At 40.5% G+C, this 26,129-nt stretch overlaps 1 protein-coding gene across 2 annotated transcripts in view; it reads left to right on the forward strand.

Annotated features, from left to right (window-relative positions):
* WWTR1 (WW domain containing transcription regulator 1) overlaps positions 1 to 26,015 on the forward strand; it is a 146,934-nt gene extending 120,919 nt beyond the window's left edge. For both annotated transcript variants that reach the window (XM_069562805.1, XM_069562814.1), the window contains exons 5-7: positions 14,796 to 14,929; positions 17,104 to 17,216; positions 22,590 to 26,015. In XM_069562805.1, the coding sequence (XP_069418906.1) occupies positions 14,796 to 14,929; positions 17,104 to 17,216; positions 22,590 to 22,774 (432 nt within the window). In that variant the 3' untranslated portion in view covers positions 22,775 to 26,015. The remainder of the gene's footprint in view (positions 1 to 14,795; positions 14,930 to 17,103; positions 17,217 to 22,589) is intronic.
* The last annotated feature ends 114 nt before the right edge of the window (positions 26,016 to 26,129 follow it).

A 26,129-nucleotide genomic window follows, 5' to 3' on the forward strand; every position in this document is an offset into this window, starting at 1 on the left:
TGGTGAAGCGGTTTCAGGTTCATCAAAGTAATAGCAACCCTGGAAAAGAAAGCAATTCTCAGGAATTCCCTGGTGGTCCAGTGGTTAGGATTCTGAGTTCTCACTGCTGAGGTCCCAGCTTCAATCCCTGGCCTGGGAACTAAGATCCCACAAGCCACATGACCAAAAACAAAACAAAAAAATCTCAGCTGGACAATGTGCTTCTTGCTATCTTTTCATTAAATTATAACTAGTAGTAGTTGTTTTTGTTGTTTTTGTCTGACTGACATAAGAGAAAGCATTTTGCTAATTGAAAACAATCCAGACTCAACAGACTTCAGAGATTTTCCTGGTGGTCCAGTGGTGAAGATGCTGCGCTTCCAAGGCAGGGGGTACAAGTTCTGTCCCTGGTCAGGGAAGTAGGATCCCACATGCCACGCAGCCAAAACAAACAAACCCAAGTGGTTCTGTCTCGTTACCTTTTCTCCCTGACCTTCAACCCCAGGGCAGATCTCAGCTTCTGGAAAACCACTCTGCTGAGGGTGCTGTGCTCTGGAGGTGGGAAAACTGTAAGAAGGGGAAAAGAAGAAGACCTTATAATGTATGATTCCATTTATATGACATTCTGGGAAAGGCAGAGCTATAGAGACAGCAGAAGAGTGTCAGAGCTAGGGGTGAAGGAGGGGCTCCCTGCAAAGGAGAGGCACTCGGGGATTTGGGGAGTGAGAACACAGTTCTCTGTCTTAGTTGGGGTAGCTGTTTCACAGCTGTATTAGGTACTTGTCAAAACTCAGAACCGTACAATTTCACAAAGTGTGACCATCAGTCAGTTCAGTTCAGTTCATTTCAGTCGCTCAGTCGTGTCTGACTCTTTGCGACCCCATGAGTCGCAGCACGCCAGGCCTCCCTGTCCATCACCAACTCCCCGAGTTTACTCAAACTCACGTCCATCAAGTCGGTGATGCCATGCAGCCATCTCATCCTCTGTCATCCCCTTTTCCTCTTGCCCCCAATCCCTCCCAGCATCAGAGGCTTTTCCAGTGAGTCAACTCTTCTCATGAGGTGGCCAAAGTACTGGAGTTTCAGCTTTAGCATCATTCCTTCCAAAGAAATTCCAGGGCTGATCTCCCTTAGAATGGACTGGTTGGATCTCCTTGCAGTCCAAGGGACTCTCAGGAGTCTTCTCCAACATCACAGTTCAAAAACATCAATTCTTCAGCACTCGGCTTTCTTCACAATCCAACTCTCACATCCGTACATGACCACTGGAATAACCATAGCCTTGACTAGACAGACCTTTGTTGGCAAAGTAATGTCTCTGCTTTTCAATATGCTATCTAGGTTGGTCATAACTTTTCTTCCAAGGAGTAAGTGTCTTTTAATTTCATGGCTGCAGTCATCATCTGCAGTGATTTTGGAGCCCCCCAAAATAAAGTCTGACACTGTTTCCACTGTTTCCCCATCTATTTCCCATGAAGTGATGGGACCAGATGCCATGATCTTCGTTTTCTGAATGTTGAGCTTTCAGCCAACTTTTTCACTCTCCTCTTTCACTTTCATCAAGAGGCTTTTTAATTCCTCTTCACTTTCTGCCATAAGGGTGGTGTCATCTGCATATCTGAGGTTATTGATATTTCTCTTGGCAGTCTTGATTCCAGCTTGTGCTTCTTCCAGCCCAGCGTTTCTCATGATGTACTCTGCATATAAGTTAAATAAGCAGGGTGACAATATGCAGTCTTGACGTACTCCTTTTCCTATTTGGAACCAGTCTGTTGTTCCATGTCCAGTTCTAACTGTTGCTTCCTGACCTGCATATAGGTTTCTCAAGAGGCAAGTCAGGTGGTCTGGTATTCCCATCTGTTTCAGAATTTTCCACAGCTTATTGTGATCCACACAGTGAAAGGCTTTGGCATAGTCAATAAAGCAGAAAAAGATGTTTTTCTGGAACTCTCTTGCTTTTTCCAGGATCCAGCGGATGTTGGCAATTTGATCTCTGGTTCCTCTGCCTTTCCTAAAACCAGCTTGAACATCTGGAAGTTCGCCGTCATGTAGTGTGACCATGACTATATGTAAATAAAAATAGTAATGAAGTAAAATTATTGCACAGAAAAGACAGGTAGAAAATATTTAAAATAATCAAAACCAAAAAGGAACATAATCGTCATCTATTATTTTACCTCAAGAGAGCTGTGACGATGTTGGTGATTTCTTTCCAGTCTTTGTATGTATCTTTTTAAAATATATATATATTTAGTTTAAAACAAAACTGGTAGTATATTATACTACTGTGTGTTACCTCTTTTCTTAATGTATTTTGAGAAGTAATCTATTTATTCTGTATCAGCCATGGAAGTGGTGCTTTGAGTTTGGACCTATCTATTTTAGGTTGCCTGGAATCCTTTCTACAGCAAGGCTGGACATAAATTTAAAAAAACCATGAACCACACATGCCCACAAGACTATAGACTATTCTGCTGTTACAGCTTAAAAACCAACACAATATTTGCTCAGTATCATAAAGGGCATGTTTACAGCTTTACCCAGTGAAATGGAAAATTTGAGTAACTGGTCAGAAATTGAGAAACAAGCTTCTCAGTCCCTATTTGTCCCTCTGAAAGAACAATTCCTTGAGATGAAAACAGACTCTTGGCTTTATCTGAGTAGAGTATTCCATTGTTTTATTCATTCAGATATGAAGCTTGGGGTCTTTCTGGCTCAAAGACGATTTCTGACTGGAGGACTTCCTGTCAGCCCCCAGGGCCTGGAAGAATCTTAAGTAGAGAAGCCTTAGCTCCCTCTGTGTTGTTGAGAAACCATTATTATTCTCAGGCAGACTCAGCACTGCTTTCACCCCCATCCTTCACTTAATTGGGGCTCAGTGGACAGGAGAAAGCAGCTTGTCAGACAAAAATGCTGACTCAGCTTGGCCTCTGATTGCCAGGACAACGGGGACCAGGAGAGAGGGCTTGGGCGGGAGGCCTCGGAATTCTTTGGCAGGTCTCACAGATTTCTGTGGGGCTTGACAGCCACTATTGGGTCTGGCGGGCCAGCTGGCCGGCCTCTTTCAGCCATTCCTGACTGAGGGCCCTGGGGAGAGACACACCCGGCTGTGAGCAAGGCTGGTCCAGGGAAGGCTCCGAGGTCTGTTGTTTGTCATGTGAAGAACAACTATTTAGAGAGGTTAAAAAGTGTCATATCATAGCATAAATAGTGGCAGCTTCATGGAGTCATGCCTTCAGCACATGGGGCTATGATTCCTTTTAGAAAAGCATTTCAGGGAACTAGGTTTCGGGGTTGACCAGGAACATCAGTGGTCATGTTGTCCACCCATGGATCCCACTAGAGTAGCCTGGCTGTGTACATTCATTAATTCACTCCTTTGTTCAACATGTTCTAGGCCCTGAATGCACAGCAGTGAACTAATAGGCTTGTTCTTTACCTTCACAGAGTTTCCATTCTAACTGCTGTCAGTGTTCTATTTGCCTACAGGTCCTGGAAATAATTCGTTTTCTAAAAAAATTACCAATTCCTAAAATCAAACACATTTAAAATTTTTATTTATTTTTAAATGTTTATTTTTATACAATTAAAAACTTTATTGAAATATAGTTGATTTACAGTGTTGTGTTTGTTTTAGGTGTACAGCAAAGTGTTTCAGTAACATATATGTGTGTGTGTATGTATATCATCTCTGTGATATAGGGAATGTTTGCCTAGGGCCATACATGGTGTATGGCTGAAATCCTGGGAAAGCTTTATCAGAATTTGAGAGTGATGGAAAAAGCCAAAAATGGAAAATACTGAGCTTTCTTAATCATTAGTTAAATTGGTCAACCAATTTGAATTGGCATGAGAAAGCATTTGGACCCCTGGGTGGGGAAGTTCCCCTGGAGGAGGGCATAACAACCCACTTCAGTATTCTTGCCTGGGGAATCCCATGGACAGAGGAGTCTGGAAGGCTACAGTTGATGGGGTCGAAAAGAGTCGGATACAACTGAAGTGACTGAGCACGCATATATTCTTTTTTCAGATTATTTTCCATTATAGGTTCTTGAAATTTTTTAGATAATTTTTAAACTTTCCTTTTCATTTCGTTACATGGCATTGGCCATATTGTCCATGTTGTACAGTACATCCTTTTAGCTTATCTTATACCCAATAGTGTGTATCTCCCTCTCTCCCACCCATGTATTATCCCCAACTCCCGCACTGGTAACCACTGGTTTGTTCTCTATATCTGTTATATTTGCTAGTTTCTTGTAATTTTTAATTCCACATATAAATGCTATTGCACATTGTCTTTCTCTGTCTGAATTTATTTCACTTGGCATAGTGTCCTCCGAGTCCACCCGGGTTGCTGCAGATGGCAAAATTTTGTTTTTTTAAGGCTGAGTAGTACAAACACATTTTTTAAAATGGAGGTTCACCAAGTTTGAACAAAGGAAAAGCAGCTTCATATTTCTGATCTTATCTCTGAGGTGTAAAGAAATACTCCATCTTGAAATCCATTCAGCTATTTTTTTAAGTGAAAAGGAGAATATCTAAGTTATAATGTTTCCCTTAATGTGATTCTAAAGGATAACAGAGATTATGGAACAACACAAAACTGTTATATACATCTTGAATTAAAGAGCATCAAGAAGGCCGTGGTTAATAATTAGGGACTCAACAAATGTCTTTCCCAAAGTGTCAGAATTTTGAATAGTCTTTCCTAGTGACAGCTTGGGTCTGGCAGCTGAGCCTGTGTGATGAGGTATTTCCAAAGAGAGGCTCCAGGAAATGTGACAATGAAGTTCTAGAATCCCTTGGCACAGAGTTAAAAAGAAATTTACATGGGCATGGGTTTTTTTTTCCCCCCTATAAAGAAGGTCAATAATTTGGCATTCTGCCCCTGAAGTCCCTCAGGGTTTTGGCAGCGAGAGCAACTTCTCTGCACCAGAATAATTTTTTTAATGTTAGGATTTCAAAATATTGTCTTTCTTTTCTTTTTTTGTTTCTACTCACTCCACCCCTTATAATTAAAACAATCCAATCTTCCATTTTTGTAGTATCCCTGGCCACACACACTTAAATCAAACAGATCACCCTCAGAAGAAGTTATTGTCTTCCTTTGTCTTTGAAGTGCATTCCAGCGAGGGCCAGAGCTGGCTGGCTGGCGAGAGACACTCCCTTCACCCAGGACGGACAGGGCTACAGGGCGCTTTCAACTGCTGTTTACCCTCTTACCTCCTCTGTTGATTTATTCCACGGGCAGGCGGCAGGCCAGTGGGGAGTTGGAGGGAGAGGAGGATTGAAGTTCTCTTCCAGGGACATCTTCCTCTTATGAATCAGCATTTGTCTTTCACCCACTAACCCCTCCAGCTATTTTAAACACCATCCCAATCCCCAGCCTCTCGGAGAGGGCACTTTTAAACCCACATATATATAATTATTCGCTTCAGGAAGCTAGATGGAAGACCACAAACTCTGAAGGAGATTCTCAGGCCTTTATTTTGTACCAGTCTTTACACCCCCAGCTTGCTGCTGCTGCTGCTAAGTCTCTTCAGTTGTGTCTGACTCTGTGCGACCCCATAGACGGCAGCCCACCAGGCTCCCCCGGCCTTGGGATTCTCCAGGCAAGAACCCTGGAGTGAGTTGCCATTTCCTTCTCCAATGCATGAAAGTGAAAAGTGAAAGTGAAGTCGCTCAGTCGTGTCTGACTCTTAGCGACCCCATGGACTGCAGCCTACCAGGCTCCCCCGTCCATGGGATTTTCCAGGCAAGAGTACTGGAGTAGGGTGCCATTGCCTTCTCCATCCCCAGCTTGGATGTAGAGAAAAAAAAAAAAAGTTGTTGTGGAGGAGGGTAGGGTGGGGTTACCAGGGGCAGCTTTCCAGATCTTTCTGAAAACAGGCCTTTAACATCTTAACTTGTAACTCTGCTGGCTGTGCTTGTGAATTCCCGGGACACTAGCTCCACCCATATACATTGAAACAGATCCGAGAGGCCAGTTAGATCTCTTTTCCAATTCAGAGAGAGAAAGTGTGTTCAGGAAGTGAAACAGGACCCTTTGTTAAATCCTCTAAACTGCCTGAAGGAGGGGCTTCCCTGGTAGCTCAGCTGGTAAAGAATCTTCCTGCAATGCAGGAGACCCAGGTTCGATTCCTGGGTTCAGAAAATACTTCAGATAAGGGATAGGCTATCCACTCCAGTATTCTTGGACTCCTCTGGTGGCTCAGACCTTAAAAAATCTGCCCGCAATGCGGGAGACCTGGGTTGGGAAGATCCCCTGGAGGAGGGCATGACAACCCACTGCAGTATTCTTGCCTGGAGAATATCCATGGACAGAGGATCCTGGCAGGCTATAGTCCATGGGGTTGCAGAGATACAACTGGACAACTAAGCACACAAACACAACCTGAAGAAGGCAGCGACTGGTATTTCCATGTTCTAACTGTGAAAGCAGGCTCAGAGAAATGAGATAATGCGCCCAAGTCCTGCAGCTAGTAGGTGAAAGGGCTGACAGTTTGAGGTCTTGAGGTCTGCCAACCTCAGTCCTTGGCTTTCCTCTCTCTGTCGCTGACTGTGTAGTGGCTGTGAGAACGGACTCTGGGGGCAGATCCTGGGAAAGTTGCTTAGCCTGTCTGCGCCTCAGTGTCCTCATCTATAAAATGGAGAGAGCTGGGCTGTCGAGGATGAAATGAAATAGTATGTTAATACACTTAGGACAGTGCTTTACAAGTTGTAAGTGATATGCAAGTATTAGCTAATATCTTTGTATCCTAAAACATTTAGCACCATCAGTAGCTCATTTTATTAGCTGCCTCCCTGTGCCAGGTTCTTGATAAATATGCTTTTTAATCTTTATAACCAGCCAGCAGGATAAATCTTAAAAGTCATTTTTTTTCCAGATTAACAAACTGAAAAAAAAGTGTAGCTACTCTAAGGAGTAGCTGAGCTAGAATTTAAGCTTTCATCATTTTGATTCCAAGAACACTTTTTTTTTTCCTATGCCAAGCCCAGGTCATGTCCAGTAGCATTTACGCCTCAACAAGTATTTGAAAATTCCAGTGGCCAGTAGCCCAGAGAATTGAGAAGCAGCCAGTCCTACCAATGAATGGACTACATCAGATGTGCCTCCAATCTGGGATAGAGGAATCTTCCTTCTTCCATGTGACAGTCCATTAATAGTTTGAGAGCCACAGTTGCCACTCAGCATCTCTTTTAAACAGTCCCCTTGCTTCTTCATGGGACTTTCTTGGTGGCTCAGATGGTGAAGAATCTGCCTGCAGTGCAGGACATGCAGGTTTGATCCCTGGCTCAGGAAGGTCCCCTGGAGGAGGAACCCACTCCAGTATTCTTGCCTGGGAAATCCCATGGACAGAGAGGAGCCTGGTGGGCTATACAGTCTGTGGGGTTACAAAGAGTCGGACACGACTGAGCAACTTCACTTTCACTTGCTTCTTCATAGACGTAATACCCCTGACCTCTTCCCACGTTGAATTTTCTCCTTTGGTCACTCTTTGTAAAAATCGTGACAGTGTAGAACAGAGACTTGGATGCAGTCTTGCATGTGGAGGTTGGTAGATCCGTGAATGCAGTAGAAATAGAAGCAGTGCTAGCTACTTGAGTTGGAAAGAAGGTTTGGAGCATATAGATGTCAGGGAGAGAGACCCTACTAGGCATGGCCCTTCTCCATTATTTTTTGTTGTAGCCTGTTTCCCCTCTAGAATCCTCACCAAGCAGGGTACTATCTGTATTTTTCATTGCTGTGTGCCTGCTGCTGAGGTGCCTGGCCTCTGCTGGTCTCAATAGTATTTTTTAAAAATAATTTTTATTTCTTATTTTTGGCTGCACTGGGTCTTCCTCGCTGCTCAGGCTTTTCTCTAGTTGCGACGAGTGGGGGCTATTTTCTAGTTGTGGTGTGAAGGCTTCTTGTTGCTGTAGCTTCTTTTGTTTCAGATGGGCTCTAGGGCATGCAGGCTTCAGTATTTGTGGCATGTGGGCTCAATAATTACAGCTCCTGGGCTCCAAAGCACAGGCTCGGTAGTTGTGCTGCTTGGGCTTAGTTGCTTAGAGGCATGTGGGATCTTCCTGGACCAGGGATTGAACCCATGTCTCCTGCATTGGCAGGCGGATTCTTTACCACTGAGACACCAGGGAAGTCCTCTCCATAATATTAAAAAAATAAATAAATAAATACAGGTGCAAATGAATTAGTCTTTATGGGGTCTTTGGGAGACAGTTGGCTGAGATTTGGAAGTAGGAGAGGTGGTGATGGCATTAAGAAAAAACTTGAAGTTAGCAGGAAGAGCTGCTCTAGGGCCAGGTGAGGAATGTACTTGTGAGACGTGAAGTTTCAGACCCCAGATGGACATGTTATTTTGGACTTCAGGGCTGGGAAAGGGGCAGGTGGTAGCTTGCTGTAGTCATCAGGAAAGGCATTCTGGGAGAAAGGCAGTGGAACAGAACCTCTAAAGGTGGAGGAGAAATGGCCTGATGAAGAGGGACCCAAAGTACTGACAAGTCCAGGAAACTGTAGACTTGTTTGGGAGGACAGGTGGGTGGCAGTGGAAGGGACACTGGGAGGGGATCTGTGAATAGACTTGCTGACCTGGAGTGGAGGTAGGAGGTGAGAGACAAACCAAAGGCTCAGATGTGCTTCCAGCTTAGCGTCTGTTATCCTGCATGGACTGGGGGGAGGTGGGGAGGGAGCACGGGGTTAGGGCAGCTGCACCGCCAGCTCTGAGTTGGAGGTCTGAGTCACATCCTAGACCAGCCTTGTTCAGCTGCCCCGTATGCAAGTCAGTTCACTCAGTCCAGTGCCCCATCTTCAGCCTTTGCCTCAGCTGTTCCATCAGTCTCAACTCCACATCTTGGTCAAACTAAAGTCAGGTGTTCGCCTTTCATTTCTGCCCATGTGAGGGAAGCGGATGTCATGTGGCAGCTAAAATCACACTGGATCTAGGGCTTAATTTATACCTAAATTTAGTTTAGTTTTTTTTTTTTTAAAGTAAAAATCCTCCCTTGTTTGGATGAAGACATGTCAGGATGAGGACATGTCAGTGAGGTTAGTTCTTTTATTTCCAAGCCTTAGATTTTGTACTGCTCTTCTTCAATTTATGAACAGAAATAGGAAACTTATTTTCATTCAAAAAGAGACTAGACCTTTAAAAATTCTAAATATGCAATATGTTATTAAATATATAATTATATATCTTATATAAAATAAAATTGAATGAAATGAAGCTTCTCATTTTTGTCCAATTCCATTAAAATTTAATTTTATGTTATATAAAAAGGTTTACAAACCTGTCCTTGTTTTGTTTTTTTTTTTTTAACTATATTTTTTACCTTGCTGACTCATGATGAATTTCACACTTGGTTTAATCTTCCAAGGTGAAAGCTGATCAGGAAAAAGTGTCAAACCACTCAAAGTGGATTAGTTCCATGTTGTAGTGTGACTTTTAAGACGGTTTATTTTTACTTTAGTTTTGTTGGGATTGGAATACAGAACATGAGGTGCCAGTGAGAATAATATTTAGTTAACACTTATTAAATGATCTTGTATGCCAGCACTGCTCTATGCACAGTGAATTACCTCATTTATCACCACAGCTTCCCTATTGGGCGGATTCTATTATTATCCCCAGTTTACATATCAGGAACAAAAATATTAAATAACTGGCTGGGAGATGGCATGGCCAGGGTTCAGACCCAAGCATCTGGCCCCAGATGCTGTTCCTGACGACTCTGCCCTTCTGCTCACCTTCTGTGTCAGGAGCAGGAAAAACACAATAGGATCATTTCATTAGGATGGCATATGAGCCTGGCTAGTTGGGATGTATAAAATAGACTATTGTTTTATTCATATTTGTGGTTGGGGGTGAGAATTGACTGTTCTTAGTTAATTTTTTCTTTTATTATTAATTATAATTGAAAATATTTCCGTTTGAATTCCAGCGGTATTTTCATTTCTTCACTGAGTGAATATTTATCAAGTACCTAGTATATGTCTGGGTTGTTATACACAGTGGGGACACAGAAGTGAACATGATAAATAAGATCTCTTTCCTCTGGAGCTTACACTCTAAAGAGAAGGACAGACAGTAAATATGTCAGTTGCCATGAAGAACATTTAATAATGTAATCTCTGAAGAGACTGCATCTGTTGAGACAGACATCAGTGAGGGAATGAACTTTGGGAGGATCTGAGCAGTGTGTTCCAAGCAGGAGAAACAGTTGGAACAGAGGCCAAAAGTGGGAGGAGCAGTGGGAAGGGAATGAGGGAGTGACGGGGGACATGTCCCAGACAAAGGAGGAGACATGAGTGATGTCAGGCAGGCTTTGTGGACCACTGTGGATAGGGAGCATGTGGCTTTAGAGCCAGGGGCCAATATCGCCTTCACAGTGGCTGCTGTGACTTAAGAATGGTCTCATAATAATCTTAATAATGGACTTCCCTGGTGGCTCAGACAGTAAAGCATCTGTCTACAATGCGGGAGACTCGGGCTCGATTCCTGAGTCAGGAAGATTCTCTGAAGGAAATGGCAGTCCACTCCAGTACTATTGCCTGGAAAATCCCATGGACAGAAGATCTTGGTAGGCTATAGTCCATGGGGTTGCAAAGAGTCGTACACGACTGAGTGACTTCACTACACTTCATAGTAATCTCGAAGAAAGTGTTGCATCATCTTCCCACCCCGAAAACCTTTCTGTCTCAGACTGGCCTAATTTATATTTCGGAGCTTGTTTTCAGGTATATTCAACACATTATCTGTAGTCTCTTATTTGTTAGTTATTTGAAGCTGAAAATGATATCGTGAGCCCCCTAGAGGCAGAACAAAGCATTGCCTCTTATGATAATGGGGGTCAAATCCTCAAAGTATTGAATCATTTGGAAAATATGGATGTGGAGGAATGGAACTTCAGGTATCTTTCATTTAAAATAGAGGGAGAAGAAGTGAAATGGCACCATTAAACGTTTCCACCAACATAGTAAAAATTCATCCAGCTTTGGGTATTATAAATCAGTTCAGTTCAGTCACTCAGTTGTGTCCGACTCTTTGCGACCCCTGAATCGCAGCATGCCAGGCCTCCCTGTCCATCACCAGCTCCCGGAGTTTACCCAAACTCTTGTCCATCAAGTCGGTGATGCCATCCAGCCATCTCATCCTTGGTCATCCCCTTCTCCTCCTGCCCCCAATCACTCTCAGCATCAAAGTCTTTTCCAATGAGTCAACTCTTCGCATGAGGTGGCCAAAATATTGGAGTTTCAGCTTCAGCATCAGTCCTTCCAATGAACACCCAGGACTGCTCTCCATTAGGATGGACTGGTTGGATCTCCTTGCAGTCCAAGGGACTCTCAAGAGTCTTCTCCAACACCACAGTTCAAAAGCATCAATTCTTTGGTGCTCAGCTTTCTTCACAGTCCAACTCTCACATCCATACATGACCACTGGAAAAACCATAGCCTTGACTAGATGGACCTTTGTTGGCAAAGTAATGACTCTGCTTTTTAATATGCTGTCTAGGTTGGTCATAACATTCCTTCCAAGGAGTAAGTGTCTTTTAATTTCATGGCTGCAATCACCATTTTCAGTGATTTTGTAGCCCCCCAAAATAAAGTCTGACACTGTTTCCACTGTTTCCCCATCTATTTCCCATGAAGTGATGGGACAAGATGCCACGATCTTCATTTTCTGAATGTTGAGCTTTAAGCCAACTTTTTCACTCTCCTCTTTCACTTTCATCAAGAGGCTTTTTAATTCCTCTTCACTTTCTGCCATAAGGGTGGTGTCATCTGCATATCTGAGGTTATTGATATTTCTCTTGGCAGTCTTGATTCCAGCTTGTGCTTCTTCCAGCCCAGCGTTTCTCGTGATGTACTCTGCATATAAGTTAAGTAAGCAGGGTGACAATATGCAGTCTTGACATACTCCTTTTCCTATTTGGAACCAGTCTGTTGTTCCATGTCCAGTTCTAACTGTTGCTTCCTGACCTGCATATAGGTTTCTCAAGAGGCAAGTCAGGTGGTCTGGTATTCACATCTGTTTCAGAATTTTCCACAGTTTATTGTGATCCACACAGTGAAAGGCTTTGGAATAGTCAATAAAGCAGAAATAGATGTTTTTCTGGAACTCTCTTGCTTTTTCCAGGATCCAGCGGATGTTGGCAATTTGATCTCTGGTTCCTCTGCCTTTTCTAAAACCAGCTTGAACATCAGGAAGTTCACGGTTCATGTATTGCTGAAGCCTGGCTTGGAGAATTTTGAGCATTACTTTACTAGCTTGTGAGATGAGTGCAGTTGTGTGGTAGTTTGAGCATTCTTTGGCATTGCCTTTCTTTGGGATTGGAATGAAAACTGACCTTTTCCAGTCCTGTGGCCACTGCTGAGTTTTCCAAATTTGCTGGCATATTGAGTGCAGCACTTTCATAGCATCATCTTTCAGGAATTGAAACAGCTCAATTGGAATTCCATCACCTCCATTAGCTTTGTTCATAGTGATGCTTATTATAAATAGTCCTTTTGAATTTCATTTATATATTTAGCCACTCACAAGCATTCTTTTAAAATAAATACTCTATTAGAACTATCCCAGGAGTAACTTAAATGAACAGGGAAGCTTAAAATAGTAAAACTGTATTATTTTTTATATTTCTATAATAATAATTCATATTATTATGAAAGAATGTCGCTCAGTTGTGTCCGACTCTTTGTGACCCCATGGACTGTAGCCTACCGGGCTCTTTCGTCCATGGGATTTTCCAGGCAAGAATACTGGAGTGGGGTGCCATTTCCTTCTCCAGGGGATCTTCCCGACCCAGGGATTGAACCCAGGTCTCCTGCATTGTAGCCAGATGCTTTACCATCTGAGCAACCAAGGAAGTCCATAATAATAATTCATATATATTGTATATATATATATTTATTCAATGAAGTTCCAGAAATGATTCTTATTAGGTTTAAATTCAGACCATCTGGAAATTGCAAATTTATCTAGTATTCTTAAGAAATATGGTGATAAAATTGCATCACATGTAAAGAAATGCAGCAATCTCTTCAAATTGTATGTTTAAAAGTATAGCCGTTTAGAGGTAAACTCCACATTTATTCAGAATGGTTGGAGAATGGGAATATTCTAGTTAAAGTTGATTTTCTTTTTTGGATAATGAAGGTTATTGCCTGAAGGATCTTTGCATTTACTGTCTATAAAGGACTATAAAGGACTAAAAATTACATCATTGACTAGCTGTTTTCAGACTGTGGTGTGTGTATATGAGTGTGTTTGAGGGGTTGGTGGGCTCTGTGTTCCTCACACCAGGTCCAATCCCTGTTATTCTTATGTGTGAAACCTCCAGGTAAGCTTTGGTTAGAAGATAAGGTTTCTAATGAACACTGCTTACCACATAAAGACAACTATAGCAAATAATTCAGTTTTTCTACATGTATTCAGAAGGTACTTCTAAGATTGGAATTATGGACTAAAATCTCCTTTTTTAGGGGGGCAGTTTGCTTTTCATAGATTACTGAGTAAAATTTAGGTTAGTTAAATATTGAATTATTTGAAATCTAGATGAACAGAAGTGAACCAGGAGCCCTTTCTAGACAGGGTATTTATTTCAGTATAAATTAAAAATGAAGTTTCTTATCTATCAGATCTTCATGGTTTGTGATAGTCATGCTACCATAACTCCTAGGAACAGTATGATGAACACTAGTAACCAAAAGTTTTTATAGCCGATGACTTCACTAGACTTGTCTAGACAGCAGTTACTCTGTTGCTGACTAAAATCATCACTTCTTAGGGCTGGAAGAGATCTAAGGCAGACCCTGTAACTTAGATGGCCTGAATATTCTGTTTGCTGTTGTAGCCTTGGTTTTGGGGTTTGATGGATGGCAAGACCAGTGATTCAGCTTGGGTAGGGGGAAAGTGATAGGCATAAACATGGGAAGGGCCTAATTCTGGTTTTGGACACATGGAAAAATATACACAAGTTTTATTCTCTGGAAACAGCAGCAAATTTGAAAAGAATCTGATGTCTGGTCATGTTTGTCAAAATAGGAGAGACTCCCTGGAGGTTATATCTAGAGAAAGTAATTGCAGTCAAATTTGTAAACTTTGGATTGACTCTCCTTGGCAAAATCATGTTAGCTTTAAAAAAATGCTGGCGTTTTAATTTTTGCTAATGAAATCCATATGCTATCAAAACAGTTAATCATCAAGTGAGCTCTGGATTGGATCTGCATGCTTCTCCAAACTTCATCCATTTTAGTCGACAGAATAGAAAAACCGATTGACTAACAAACTTTTAAACCGGTTGCTTTGCTCTCCTGGTTATCATCTAAAACTGCCAGTTGTGATTTAACACAGAGCCTGAACTGTGTAATTCCACAGCTCTACTGGGCTGTAAGTGGCAAAGACCAGAATATACTTGCTAGTCCAGAAGAGTCCAGTTGCTTGATTGACTTAGATTTGGTCTGATCACTTGGGGTAAAAATAGCCTTGTCCTTGAGAAAGTGTCTTGAGAGGTCTTTATATGATTTGGGTGTTTAAGCAATTTGGGTGGGTTGGACAGTTGCTCCGTCAGTGCTTTGAGGGCAAATATTACATGAGCTTCTCATTAACTTGGTGTCTGTGAGAAAGTGGCTTATGCCTGTAAGACTTCTTCAGAGAAAGAACACTAATGATTTCCTGATGATTTTGACTTATGAGGAATAAACATAAAGTGCTTTTGTGTTTGGTGAAAAGTTTTTATCTGAAGCATCCTTTGCTCCAATCCTTGTAACGAGTGAATCACCGTTGCCTCTCCCCCTGACTGTCATCTTTCTGCAGGAAGCCGCCCTCTGTAGACAGCTCCCCATGGAGGCCGAGACTCTAGCCACGGTTCAGGCTGCTGTCAACCCTCCTGCCATGACCCCAGACATGAGATCCATCACTAATAATAGCTCGGATCCTTTCCTCAATGGGTAAGTCAACATTTTAAGGCCACTTATTTTTGCTTTCTTTATTATGAGGTTTAGAGTATAATGGATCTTTGTTGATATTGGGAAAAGTTGGGGAGCTTGGAGGTTGGGATGAGGATAGAGGGAGGATGTGGAGGGACATGGCAGAAAAAATAAAAGCAGACAAAAAGTCACCTTTTTTTTTTTTTTTTAAATCTCAAATTCAAAAATTGATTCTATGGCATGAAGTAAACCCCTAGTCAATAATTCAAAAATAGGGATGAATTTATGATTTCAATAGCATGGTGTTTGTAGTAATTATTTAGAGGAATCTTGTGGTTTGATATAGCCAATGGAGATAAAAACATGTTACGTTGTATACTATCATGTAAGAATCGAATCGCCAGTCTATGTCCGACGCAGGATACAGCATGCTTGGGGCTGGTGCACGGTGATGACCCAGAGAGATGTTATGGGGAGGGAGGTGGGAGGGGGGTTCATGTTTGGGAACGCATGTACACCTGTGGTGGATTCATGTCAATGTATGGCAAAACCAATACAGTACTGTAAAGTAAAATAAAGTAAAAATAAAAATTAAAAAAAAAATAAAATCAAGGAGAAAAAAATAAAAACTGAAAACATGTTACGTGGCAAATAGGAGCAAAACAAATAAGAGGTGTTGTTTGTGGTGAAATATGAATAAGGTGTTAGTTAATAGTATTATTATGGTTATTGTTTAGGCACAAAGTTATGGACTCTGTTGCGACCTCATGGACTGTAGCCCACCAGGCCCTTCTGTCTATGGGATTTCCCAGGCAAGAATACTGGAGTGGGCTGCCATTTCCTTCTTTGGGTGATCTTCCCGACCCAGAGATCAAACCCAGGTCTCCTGCTTTGGTTGGCAGATTCTTTACCACTGAGCACCAGGGAAGCCGGTTAATAGTGTTATACATTGTCAGTTCCTGATATTGATCCTTCTATTGTGGTTTTGTACTGTGTCCTTGGGGAAAATGCACACAGCATGCACAGGAACTCTGTACTCTTTTTACATCTTCTATGTGAGTCTAAAATTATTTCACAATTAAAGAATGAAATAAAACAAAGTGTTGTTTTAAAATATGAAATATATGAGCAGAAGGAAAAGGTGATTGAACCAGAAATATCTTCATGAGTAGAAGTAGTCAACCTTAATTGTAGCCTTTTAAACCCAAATAAAGGGCAGTTTTCTATTTCCTGTGTCTTTTCTGCCCTTGCGGAGGCTTCAGGCAACAAATAAATACAGTTACGAAAGTTACTAAAAATAAAGAGAAGAATGAAACCAAATAGTAATCAAAATACTGAAGGAAAGGAGTTTTTAAATGACTGATACAAAAATAATTCAAATGTCCAGAAAAAATGTCAAAAATAGCTTGAGATTTACCCACATACCCAACACCCAGGTTTTCCATATTTACACTGATCTTATTTTTTTAAGTAAATATTACAACTAATATTTAAATTCTTCCCCACCACCCCTGAAATACATTTCTTTTTTCTTCTTCCCTGCCTAGTGGTAGCCACCATTTGGAAATTGATGTATATCCAGCACACCTATTTTTATACTTCTCATTGCCTATCAAAGGCTTCCCAATTGGCACTACTGGTAAGGAATTACCTGCCAGTGCAGGAGACACAAAAGACATGGGTTTGATCCATGTGTCAGGGAGATCCCCCGAAGGAGGAAATGGCAACCCAGTCTAGTATTCTTACAGTTCCATGGACAGAGAAGCCTGGCAGGCTACAGTCCATGGGGCCACAAAGGGTTGGACACACTGTGCATGTGTGCAGACACACAGACAGACACACAGACAAACACACACACATTGCCTGTCAATGTCTGTATCCAGAAGCAATATTCAACATCTTTTTTAGTTTTCTATTTTAAATTTACATAAATGGTATCATTCTCTTAATGTATTGTTATTTTATTATTTTCAGATGAAAAGGGAATCAGTGTCAGTTTATTACGACTGGCCAGTTGGTTTTTTCTTTGCTTACAGTTGATTAATTTCGACCCAGGGATATATGTTTCAAAATTAAAACGAGGTTCAAAGTCCACCTCCCTTTGTTATCTGGAACATCAGGCAGATCTACATTAGTTGGGGGCCTTCATGATTATATTTTAATTTTAAAACGTCTTGCCATCTTTTGCTCTGCAGGGGGCCATATCATTCGAGGGAGCAGAGCACCGACAGTGGCCTGGGGCTGGGGTGCTACAGCGTCCCCACGACTCCAGAGGACTTCCTCAGCAACGTGGATGAGATGGACACAGGTAGGGGCCAAGCCTGTGAAGCCTTGCAGTGGGTTTGGACTTTTAAATTGTCTCTTTAGTCCTCTCAATTCTTTTTTTTTTTTTGACCACACTGCGAGGCGTGTAGGATCTTAGGTCCCCAGCCAGGGTTCGAACCTGTGCCCTATGCAGTGATCCTCTCAATTCTAAAATCTAACCAGGAACACAGCTGCAGAGCCCCTAGAACCCAAGCACCATTAGTAAACTGCAGCTCCTTCCCCATAGTTATACAAATATAGTTTTTGAATATGGGCACAGGATTTCAATTTCTGTTTTTTTTTTCTTTCTTATTCCTTCCCTCCCTCCTTTCCTCTCTCCCTTCCTTTTCTTGTCTGCTTTATTTAGTCTTTCCTCACAGTTGCATTAATATACCGCTGTCTGCTTTACCATTCTTTCACAATTGAATATTTATACTTTTCTAGCTTTTTGTTGTAATGTACAGGCCACCAGTACACAGCTTTTCATGTCATTATTGCATTTGGGAAGCAATTGGCAGTGGGCTTTTGGAAAGTGAAACAACTCAGAGGATTCTAAACTGTCAGCTCCAAGTCCTAACAATGTCCTCCTTCAGCAATTAAATTTAAGTAGTTCCTGGCCTGCTCTGCCTTCAGGCTAGGCCTCAGCTGGCTTCCTGGTTACCTCTTTTTCTCCACTTCTCCAGGAGTAAGGCCTCCAAACTTGGTCTAGATTTAATTATCAAAGTCCTAAACTCCCGGAAGATACTCTTTTGAACCAAAATTAAATGATACCTCACAACCAGGACCTAGTGTATAGCACAGGAAACTATATTCAGTATCTTGAAATAACATGTAATGAAAAAGAATATATATGTACAACTGAATTGCTTTGCTGTATACCTAAAACTAACATGACACTGTAAATCAACCCACTTCAATTTTTAAAAAAACCTAAAAATAGACTTTAAGAAAATAAATAATAGTTGACATGTCCCCTCTTTGGAGCTGCTCATGTAAGTTTCTCCTCCATCACCACTGATGATAGAAAATTGTTCTGTGATGAAAAGGATTGTTTTCCCCGGTGCCACTGTCCAGAGGATCCGTGTTTGTCACCTTCTGCTCCTCGATGGCTGTGCTTTGTGCTCTGAAACTAAACAGTTGGTCAGACAAGATGCAGACTCTGCCAGAACGTAGGAGCAGCTGTTCCGGGCTCTCCGTGCAGGCTATCATCTATGTGTTTAGAGAATTGCACAGACTGTCTTGTGAGGAGTCACCCAGGAATAGTTTGAACTGTTTGTTTTGTTAGTCTTCAATTTATTACTTCAGCCTTCTGCCTCCCTTCCTGCCTCCCTCCCTCTCTTTCTTCATCCTTCTCTTTATTTCTTGGTGTGAGATTTATCTTGCCCTCTTTGGAACAGCTTAATGAAGTGGCTCCTTCCCATGTTTAATAATTGTTTGCTTTCTTCTTTTCAACATTGGAAAGCTAGTAAACATAAAAAGCAAAGTTAAATAAGAAAAGACTCAGGAAATTGAAATCTAAGCAAGTTTGACTTAAAAATTTTCTTTTTGTTTTTATTTGGAAGATAATTGTTCTATAATGTTGTGTTGGTTTCTGGTGTACAACAAGGTGAAGCAGCCATTAATATACATAATCCCCTCCCTCCTGACCTTCCCTCCCACCCCTCTAGGTCATCACAGAGCACCAGGCTGAGCTCGCTGTGCTATACAGCAACTTCCTACTAGCTAGACACTTTTTAAAAAGTATTTATTTATTTGGCTGTGCCAGGTCTTGGTTGCAGCATGTGAGATCTAGTCCAGAGATTGAACCCAGACCTTCTGCACTGGGATAGTGGAGCTGTGGCCACTAGAGGACCAGGGAAGTCCCTAGCTTGACTTTAAAATGTAAAAAAAGATGGATTCTAGTCTTTAGCTTTTTAAAATGACATCAAATAGATAAGTAGGGAATGTTTTGAAACCAAAATGTGGAATTAAGTCATGTCCTGTAAAGAACATAGTCCTTGCAGACAGGCCACCTGAATTGGATCTTTGCTTCTCTACTTCTTAGTAGTAACTTTGGTAAGTTACGTAACCTCCCAGGGCCTCCGATTTCTCACCTGTAACGTGGGAGTAATGTGCACACCTGGTAATGTCCACAGTGGTGAGGCATCATGAGGTCACAGCGCTTGGCACAAAGTCCTCTTCTCCTTCTGAGAAGGATGAAGTATCATCTAAGAAGGATGAGATTAGTCCTATTAAATGTTGGGGTTCCAAGTTAGCTGGGCTTAGTGAGTGCTGAATTTACAGTCACATCTGTGAAGTCTTTATGAGAAATGGGCATAAGCCCCCTCAAGGGGAGACATGTAGTTAATTACACAGGAACAAGAAAAGGAAAAGCCAAGGGATGGGCAGAGCTCAAATGTGGCTGGAAAAGGTCTGGTAGACCCACTGATCACATGCTGACCGCACGCTAAATGGTGACAAGCCAGCCAAACACTCCCTTTGTAAAATACACATGGAAACAACAACTGGACATAGTGTTAGAGACATAGGAGGATGGAGTAGATGGAATAATAGGAGCAAAGGCTAGAGGTCGTCCACTTTCCAGAATATTCTACAATAATCACACCCTTCTAAGAACTTCTTCTTTTTTTTTTTTTTTTTGGTCTGTCTCATTTTTATTCATCCATTCATTTTTATTATTGATGCAAATGTGCATCTTTTTAAAAAGTTGAAGTATAGTTGCCATGTGATATTATATGTTATAGGTGTATGATACAGTGACTCACAAGTTTTAAAGGTGATACTCCATTTATAGGTATTGTGAAATATTGGCTATATTCCCCATGTTGTATCATATGTCCCACTGTTCAAATGAAGAAAACTCTAATGACCAAAAAGATTACTATAAAGGTTGCAAAGTTGCTCCAAGGAGAGATATTTTAAGATTGTTAGCCTTAGTGAAGAACTTTAACTAGTCTCATCATGCTTTCTGAGGAGAAAAAAATAACAGAATTTTTTAAAACAGAGAGATTTTATTTCATTAAAAAAAATCAATTCTTGAGTTATTGAAAACATAAAATGGAAAATAAGTTGAGGTGGATATTTCTATCTGGATACGAAGAAAACAGACATCCAGCACTTTAGATCAGGTAATTTTTCAGGGCAGATAAATTTTTTTTAAAGCCTAATTTCCTTCTCTTACAATCTATTGGGTAGAAAAAAGTTTTTGCATTTTTTTTTTTTCTAAACCTTGTTTTTCAATGTCAGTAACACAACAACCCTGAGGTCATGTTTAACTCATTTTAATTTTTCAAATGACTGCTTTTTGCAATGCAAGTCCTATAAAATATTCCCAAGAGTCACTGATATTTTATAAGTTTGTAGAAAAGCCATGAAGTTTTGCTGCCTCCAAAAATGTAAGTGTGATTCTGTTTCCCTCGTTGCTGTGAAAGAAGTAATTTTTCTCCTTGGAAAATGCATATTATTAAAATGAGTTTTCTCTCATTTTTTCTAGAATAGTAAAATCTCTATGCAGGCTTCTTAGGAAGCTTAAAGTACTTGCATGACACAAAAGCTAATTGAATAAGTTTCTTAGAAATGATTCCATGGTGAAAGCTGGCCATAGTTATCAATGCACCTCAGACTTTGAGGTATATTTTATCCCTTCAGAAAATTGATTGGGGCTGTTGGAATGAACCAGTTGTTCTGATATTATGTAATTAATTGACCATGACTGAGTTCTCTCAGCACAGTCAACAAGCATTTATGGTGTCTTTGTATTTGTGTATGTGTTTATATGGACTTCCTGGTAACTCAGTCAGTAAAGACTCTGCCTGCAATGCAGGAGACATGGGTTTGATCCCTGAGTTGGTAAGATCCCCTGGAGAAGGAAATGGCAACCCACTCCAGGATCCTTTCCTGGGGAACTCTATAGACAGAGGAGCCTGGCAGGCCACAGTCCATAGGGTCACAAAGAGTCAGACACGACTTAGCGACTAAATCACCAAGTGTTTAATTTATGTATGAATGAAGCCCAGAGCCTCATATCATGTGTGGCAGATATGATACGGCACCTACTTCCCCATTTCAGACAAGCGAGTGTGTCTTAGGCCACACAGCTAAAAAGCTCCATCTCCTGGCACAACGGTCTGTACGTTTTCTCCTGTCCTGTCATTCATGAAGGATGTGTTCTTCATGTCATATCCCAGCCACTGAACTTTCCTCTACGATAGCATTGTCTCAGCTAGGTTCTGCAGACTTTAGTTCTGTTAGGATATAAATTCTGCCAAAATTGGATTCAAGGAGGTGATAGTGGCTTAAACAAAATAAAACAGATTTTCCTTACTACAAGACTTCTCAGAACCTATATGCTCCCATGCATTTGTAACTCATATGCTTTATGAGAATACTCGATAATTTTGGGGTATATGTACATGTGTAGTGAGGGGGGCAATCTGCAGAAGCCACTTTCTAAAATACTTTGAACATGATCCCCAGAGTTGTCAATGAAGATTGTTTTTTAATAACATAGTTATTAAAACTACCTTTGAACATAAAGAGGATGATATGAGCAAATTTGAGTTTACAATTAAATTGTTGGATTATAGCTCTGTGGTACGGATTTTATGACTGTCAGAGCCTCTCTACTCAAACCAGCTCTTCGTGCCATTATCATGGGAAGTCAGTGATGGTAGTCAGATCCACAGTGTCCTCATTTTCTCCTTTCCTGTGTCCCTGCACTTACCCATCCTGGACCATGTCTACCCAGAACAAGTAAAGATTGGCCCAGCATCTCTGTGTCTCTTAGGTGTGAGCACCACCAACTCAGTTTCAGTAACGTGGTAGCTGAAATTTTGCAAGGAGATGAAATATTTGCAACCTGCAGCAATAAGATCTTCTGGTGGAATGTGAGCACAGTGGAAGTGAAGATGAGAGTTATGTTGACAACTGAACTGGTTCCTCTTTTCAGGAGCCTTAAAAAAGAAATAGGGTTCATCTGTACTATTTTTCTAGATTCCACATATGTGTGTTAATACACGATATTTGTTTTTCTGTTTCTGTTTCACTCTGCAGGAATAGAAACAGACATAGAGACCAGATGTGCGGACAAGGGGGCATGGGGAAGGTGGGATGAGTTGGAGACTGGGATTGACATATGTATATGACCATGTGTAAAATAGATAGCTAGTGGGAACCTGCTGTGTAGCACAGGGAGCTCAGCTCAGTGCTCCGTGATGACCTAGAAGTGTGGGATGGGGAATAAGGGAGGTCTAGGAGGAGGTAGAAACATGTACATGTAGCTGATTCTCTTCATTGTACAGCAGAGACCAACACAACGTTATAAAGCAATTATACTACAATAAAAGAATTAAAATGGTTTCATTCTTTTCCATTACAGGAGAAAACACAGGACAGACACCCATGAATATCAACCCTCAGCAGACCCGTTTCCCTGATTTTCTTGACTGTCTTCCAGGAACAAACGTTGATCTGGGAACTTTGGAATCTGAAGATCTGATCCCCCTCTTCACTGATGTAGAATCTGCTCTGAACAAAAGCGAGCCTTTTCTAACCTGGCTGTAATTAATATCATTGTAGCTTGGATGCAGCCGTGACCTGACATTTCCTGGGCCTCTTGGAAAAAGCGATGGAGCAGAGCAAGGTGGCAGGTGAGCTACCTCCTGCCTCCATCACACATGCTCCCTCCTTTCCTTGTGGCCAGTTTAATAATTGCCTGGATTTGATTGGCTGTCACTGAAGTTAAACATGAATAAACATTCTATTTCTGTTTTCTGCAAGCCTGCATTCCTGTGATGGGTTGTGCAGCAGAATTGATTATGCAGAATTGCTTCTTTGTTTTCCTCTCTGCTGCCCCATGACCAAGCTTTATGGGTGTTAGCTGAAATTTATACATCAATTGATTATAAACCATGAAAAACTGATGACCACAGGCAGTGACTTTTGACAGGTGGCTCGGTCCAGGAAATGTACACAAAACTCGACCTGATTTACAGTTTCAAAAACTGTATTGATGACATTAGTACCAAATGCTTTAAAGAATATTTAACTTGAGCTTTAAAAATCATTGTACTGATAGTAAAATTCTGCTGTTTGGAATACAGTGTAGTTTTCAATTCATGCAGGTTCTGATGGCTCTTATTACCTGTATTCTCAAAGGCACACAGAGTCCTATTGTGTATCCTTCTTCATTTTACTGCACAGCATCTAGACAACTATCCTTCTAACAGGAGAGTGGCAATGGCATTCGTTACAGTTCCTACACCAAGATCTCATGAAAGAGAAAGAGACCAGTTTGGTACTAATTTTGAACATTTATTAAACAAACGGTTTTTAAATGACAAGTTGGATTTTTAAGAAAATTACAGCTTAGAATTTGATGTCTATTTTATGAAGCACTATCATTTGGTGACTGATGACAAATTTCAGCCAAATGTTTTTGATAAATCAGTGGCAACTATATTTTTGTCCTTTGAAACTGTTCTGAAAACATCAGTACCACATAGCTTTCAACCTGATGGCATACAGTGAGCTGTTGCTTTTAAAATTCTGAAGCCTTGTTGGCTTTTCTTCTTTCAAGATTTCTAGGGTTTAAAATAATCTTATCTATGAAGCTGTTTGAAGGATGAAGCAGATCTCTGACTGACGGGTCAAAAAATGCCCCCTGAGGGTATATGGTGGAGACCCTTAGTGTTTCCGAAGTCACTAAAGTTGATTCCTAGGTGTATTATCCTAATCCTGTTTGCTACAGTTGGTATAGAAAGGCATGAAATATGTACTCAGTACCTCTTATGTAACCAAAACCATTTTTTTTTGTTTGTTTTTTATTAGCTTTTAAGGACTGAGAGAGAGCATCGGGTTCGCCTGGCATGCACTCTGCCTGCATTGCCAATGAAGTCCTCAATTGTTTAATATTTTGAACTGACATTATTTATAATCTATGAATTTAATATCTTTTTTGAGAGACATTAATAATGCAGGTCTCTGAGAGGAACCTTTCCATTCCCAGAGGGGCTTATTTGCTGGGGATCTGAGATCCTTTTTGATCTACCAAAAGACAGACAGGCAGAATACATCTTATCTTGTTGGAATGAAGGCAAGTGTAAAGGTCAGAGATGAAGTAGTAACGTTAGGGAATACCGTGGAAAGGCTACTAGGTGTGAGATGGAAATAGACAAGCTATGGTGCCCCAAAAGCAAAAGGAGAAGGAGGTGTGAGGTGCCCCCAAAGAACAAAGCAATGATTTTCTCCTACAACTTTTGTACCAAAAGACTGTTGTAGAAGAAAAGAAGGCTTCGGTGCACTTTATGTGGGAGAAGGAGGCACAGCGCTCGTGTTGCCCTGTCCACGCTGATGTTAAGTGAGTAGGCGGATGAGAGCTTAAACCTACTGTTGCTTCCAACACAAAGAAGTGACTTTTTTCCCCCGAAGGACCCATGGTTTCTCTTCCTCTGATTCTATCTCTTTTTCAAAACGTTCTGAGAGATGAGGGTAGATGTTTCTATTGCTACTATATTGAAGGGAGCACTATTTCTTTTTCTCTTCTGTTAGCAATAATTGCAAAAAGCATTGTACATTCTTTCTAAGAAAAAGCAAAAAAAAAAAAAAGACTCAAAAACAAGGGACCTAGTAAAACGGAGCAGTGTTACTGTATTTTTTAAAAATATTTTTATAGATTCATTTTCAGGTTATTAAACATTAAAGAAACAATTATCCCTCCTTTTTTTAAGTAGTTAAAACATTGATGATTTGTATTATCAATTTTTAGAAATAATTTCCTAGTAAGCTTGTGGCATTAGAAAACACTAGAAGAATTTTTTTTTAGTGAAATTAGTTGGAACATTTATTAATGAACATAACAATTATTTTTCCAGAATTAGACACAGATCCTGACTACATGTTTACTAATAAATGAAGCCAGATCTAATTTTTGTTGTTATTTTTAAGGCCATGTTATATGGCCTTTGTTAAAGAACACTAAAGCTAGAAATCTAGAAACAACTTTTTAAAGGTTCTTTCCTATTATTGTAAGTGTTAAAACCCCTGCAGAATTCATGATAAGGTGCTATTTATACTATATTTCTTATTATAAAATGACTGCCAAATATCGTGTCTTTTTAGTCCTAAGTCAATCAGTAGATTTCAACATTTCATCCAGGTTAAAAATGGAAAAATAATTTCAGAAATCTTTCTTTTAAGGTATTTTCTTTCCCTGATAAAACACATTTCCTTGAAGCCAATACATTGTCAAGACCTATTTGCAATTCTGTTAAATCTAAGTAATTATTAGTGTTTCACCATAGAATTTAGGATGTGATATGCCTTTCTTTCGCTGATTATACAATATAAGTAAAAACAGAGTAAAACAGTTAGTGTGCTGGGGTTGTTACTGACTCCAGCTTGGCAGAAAATCTCTCTGGAGAAGAAGGTGATCAGGAGTGAGAGAGTTTTACTAATGACAAGTGATGTTCTCATAACAGAAAGCAACTTCCAGAAGTGCAACTTTTATGACAAACAAAAGCTGTTAAAAGGAAATTGTAGATTAATTTAATTGGGAAAGTAGGTGATCAACAGAGACTGTTTCCCTAACACACTACATCATTTATGTGTTCGTATTTTAACTTTTAAAAAAATTATTTCTACATTTTGTAATATGATATATGTGTGTTTATTTTTAATTCAAATTGCTATGCATATAGAGAATATGCAGAAAAATCAATCAGATCAAACTATTTTACCCGGAGTTTGGTACTGGTTTTTACTTCTCTGATTCTGTATAAGAAAAATAAATACAATTGAATTTCCACTTGGAGCCTTTATCTTGTCATGATTTGTGTGTGTTCTTTTTACTGAGGGCTTTGGGTGGTACTGGAGGAAAGCTTATGTAACCTTCCTGGCAGACAATGAAGGAAAGAAAATT

This window comes from Ovis canadensis, chromosome 1 (genome assembly GCF_042477335.2).
Source record: "Ovis canadensis isolate MfBH-ARS-UI-01 breed Bighorn chromosome 1, ARS-UI_OviCan_v2, whole genome shotgun sequence".
NCBI lineage: Eukaryota > Metazoa > Chordata > Mammalia > Artiodactyla > Bovidae > Ovis > Ovis canadensis.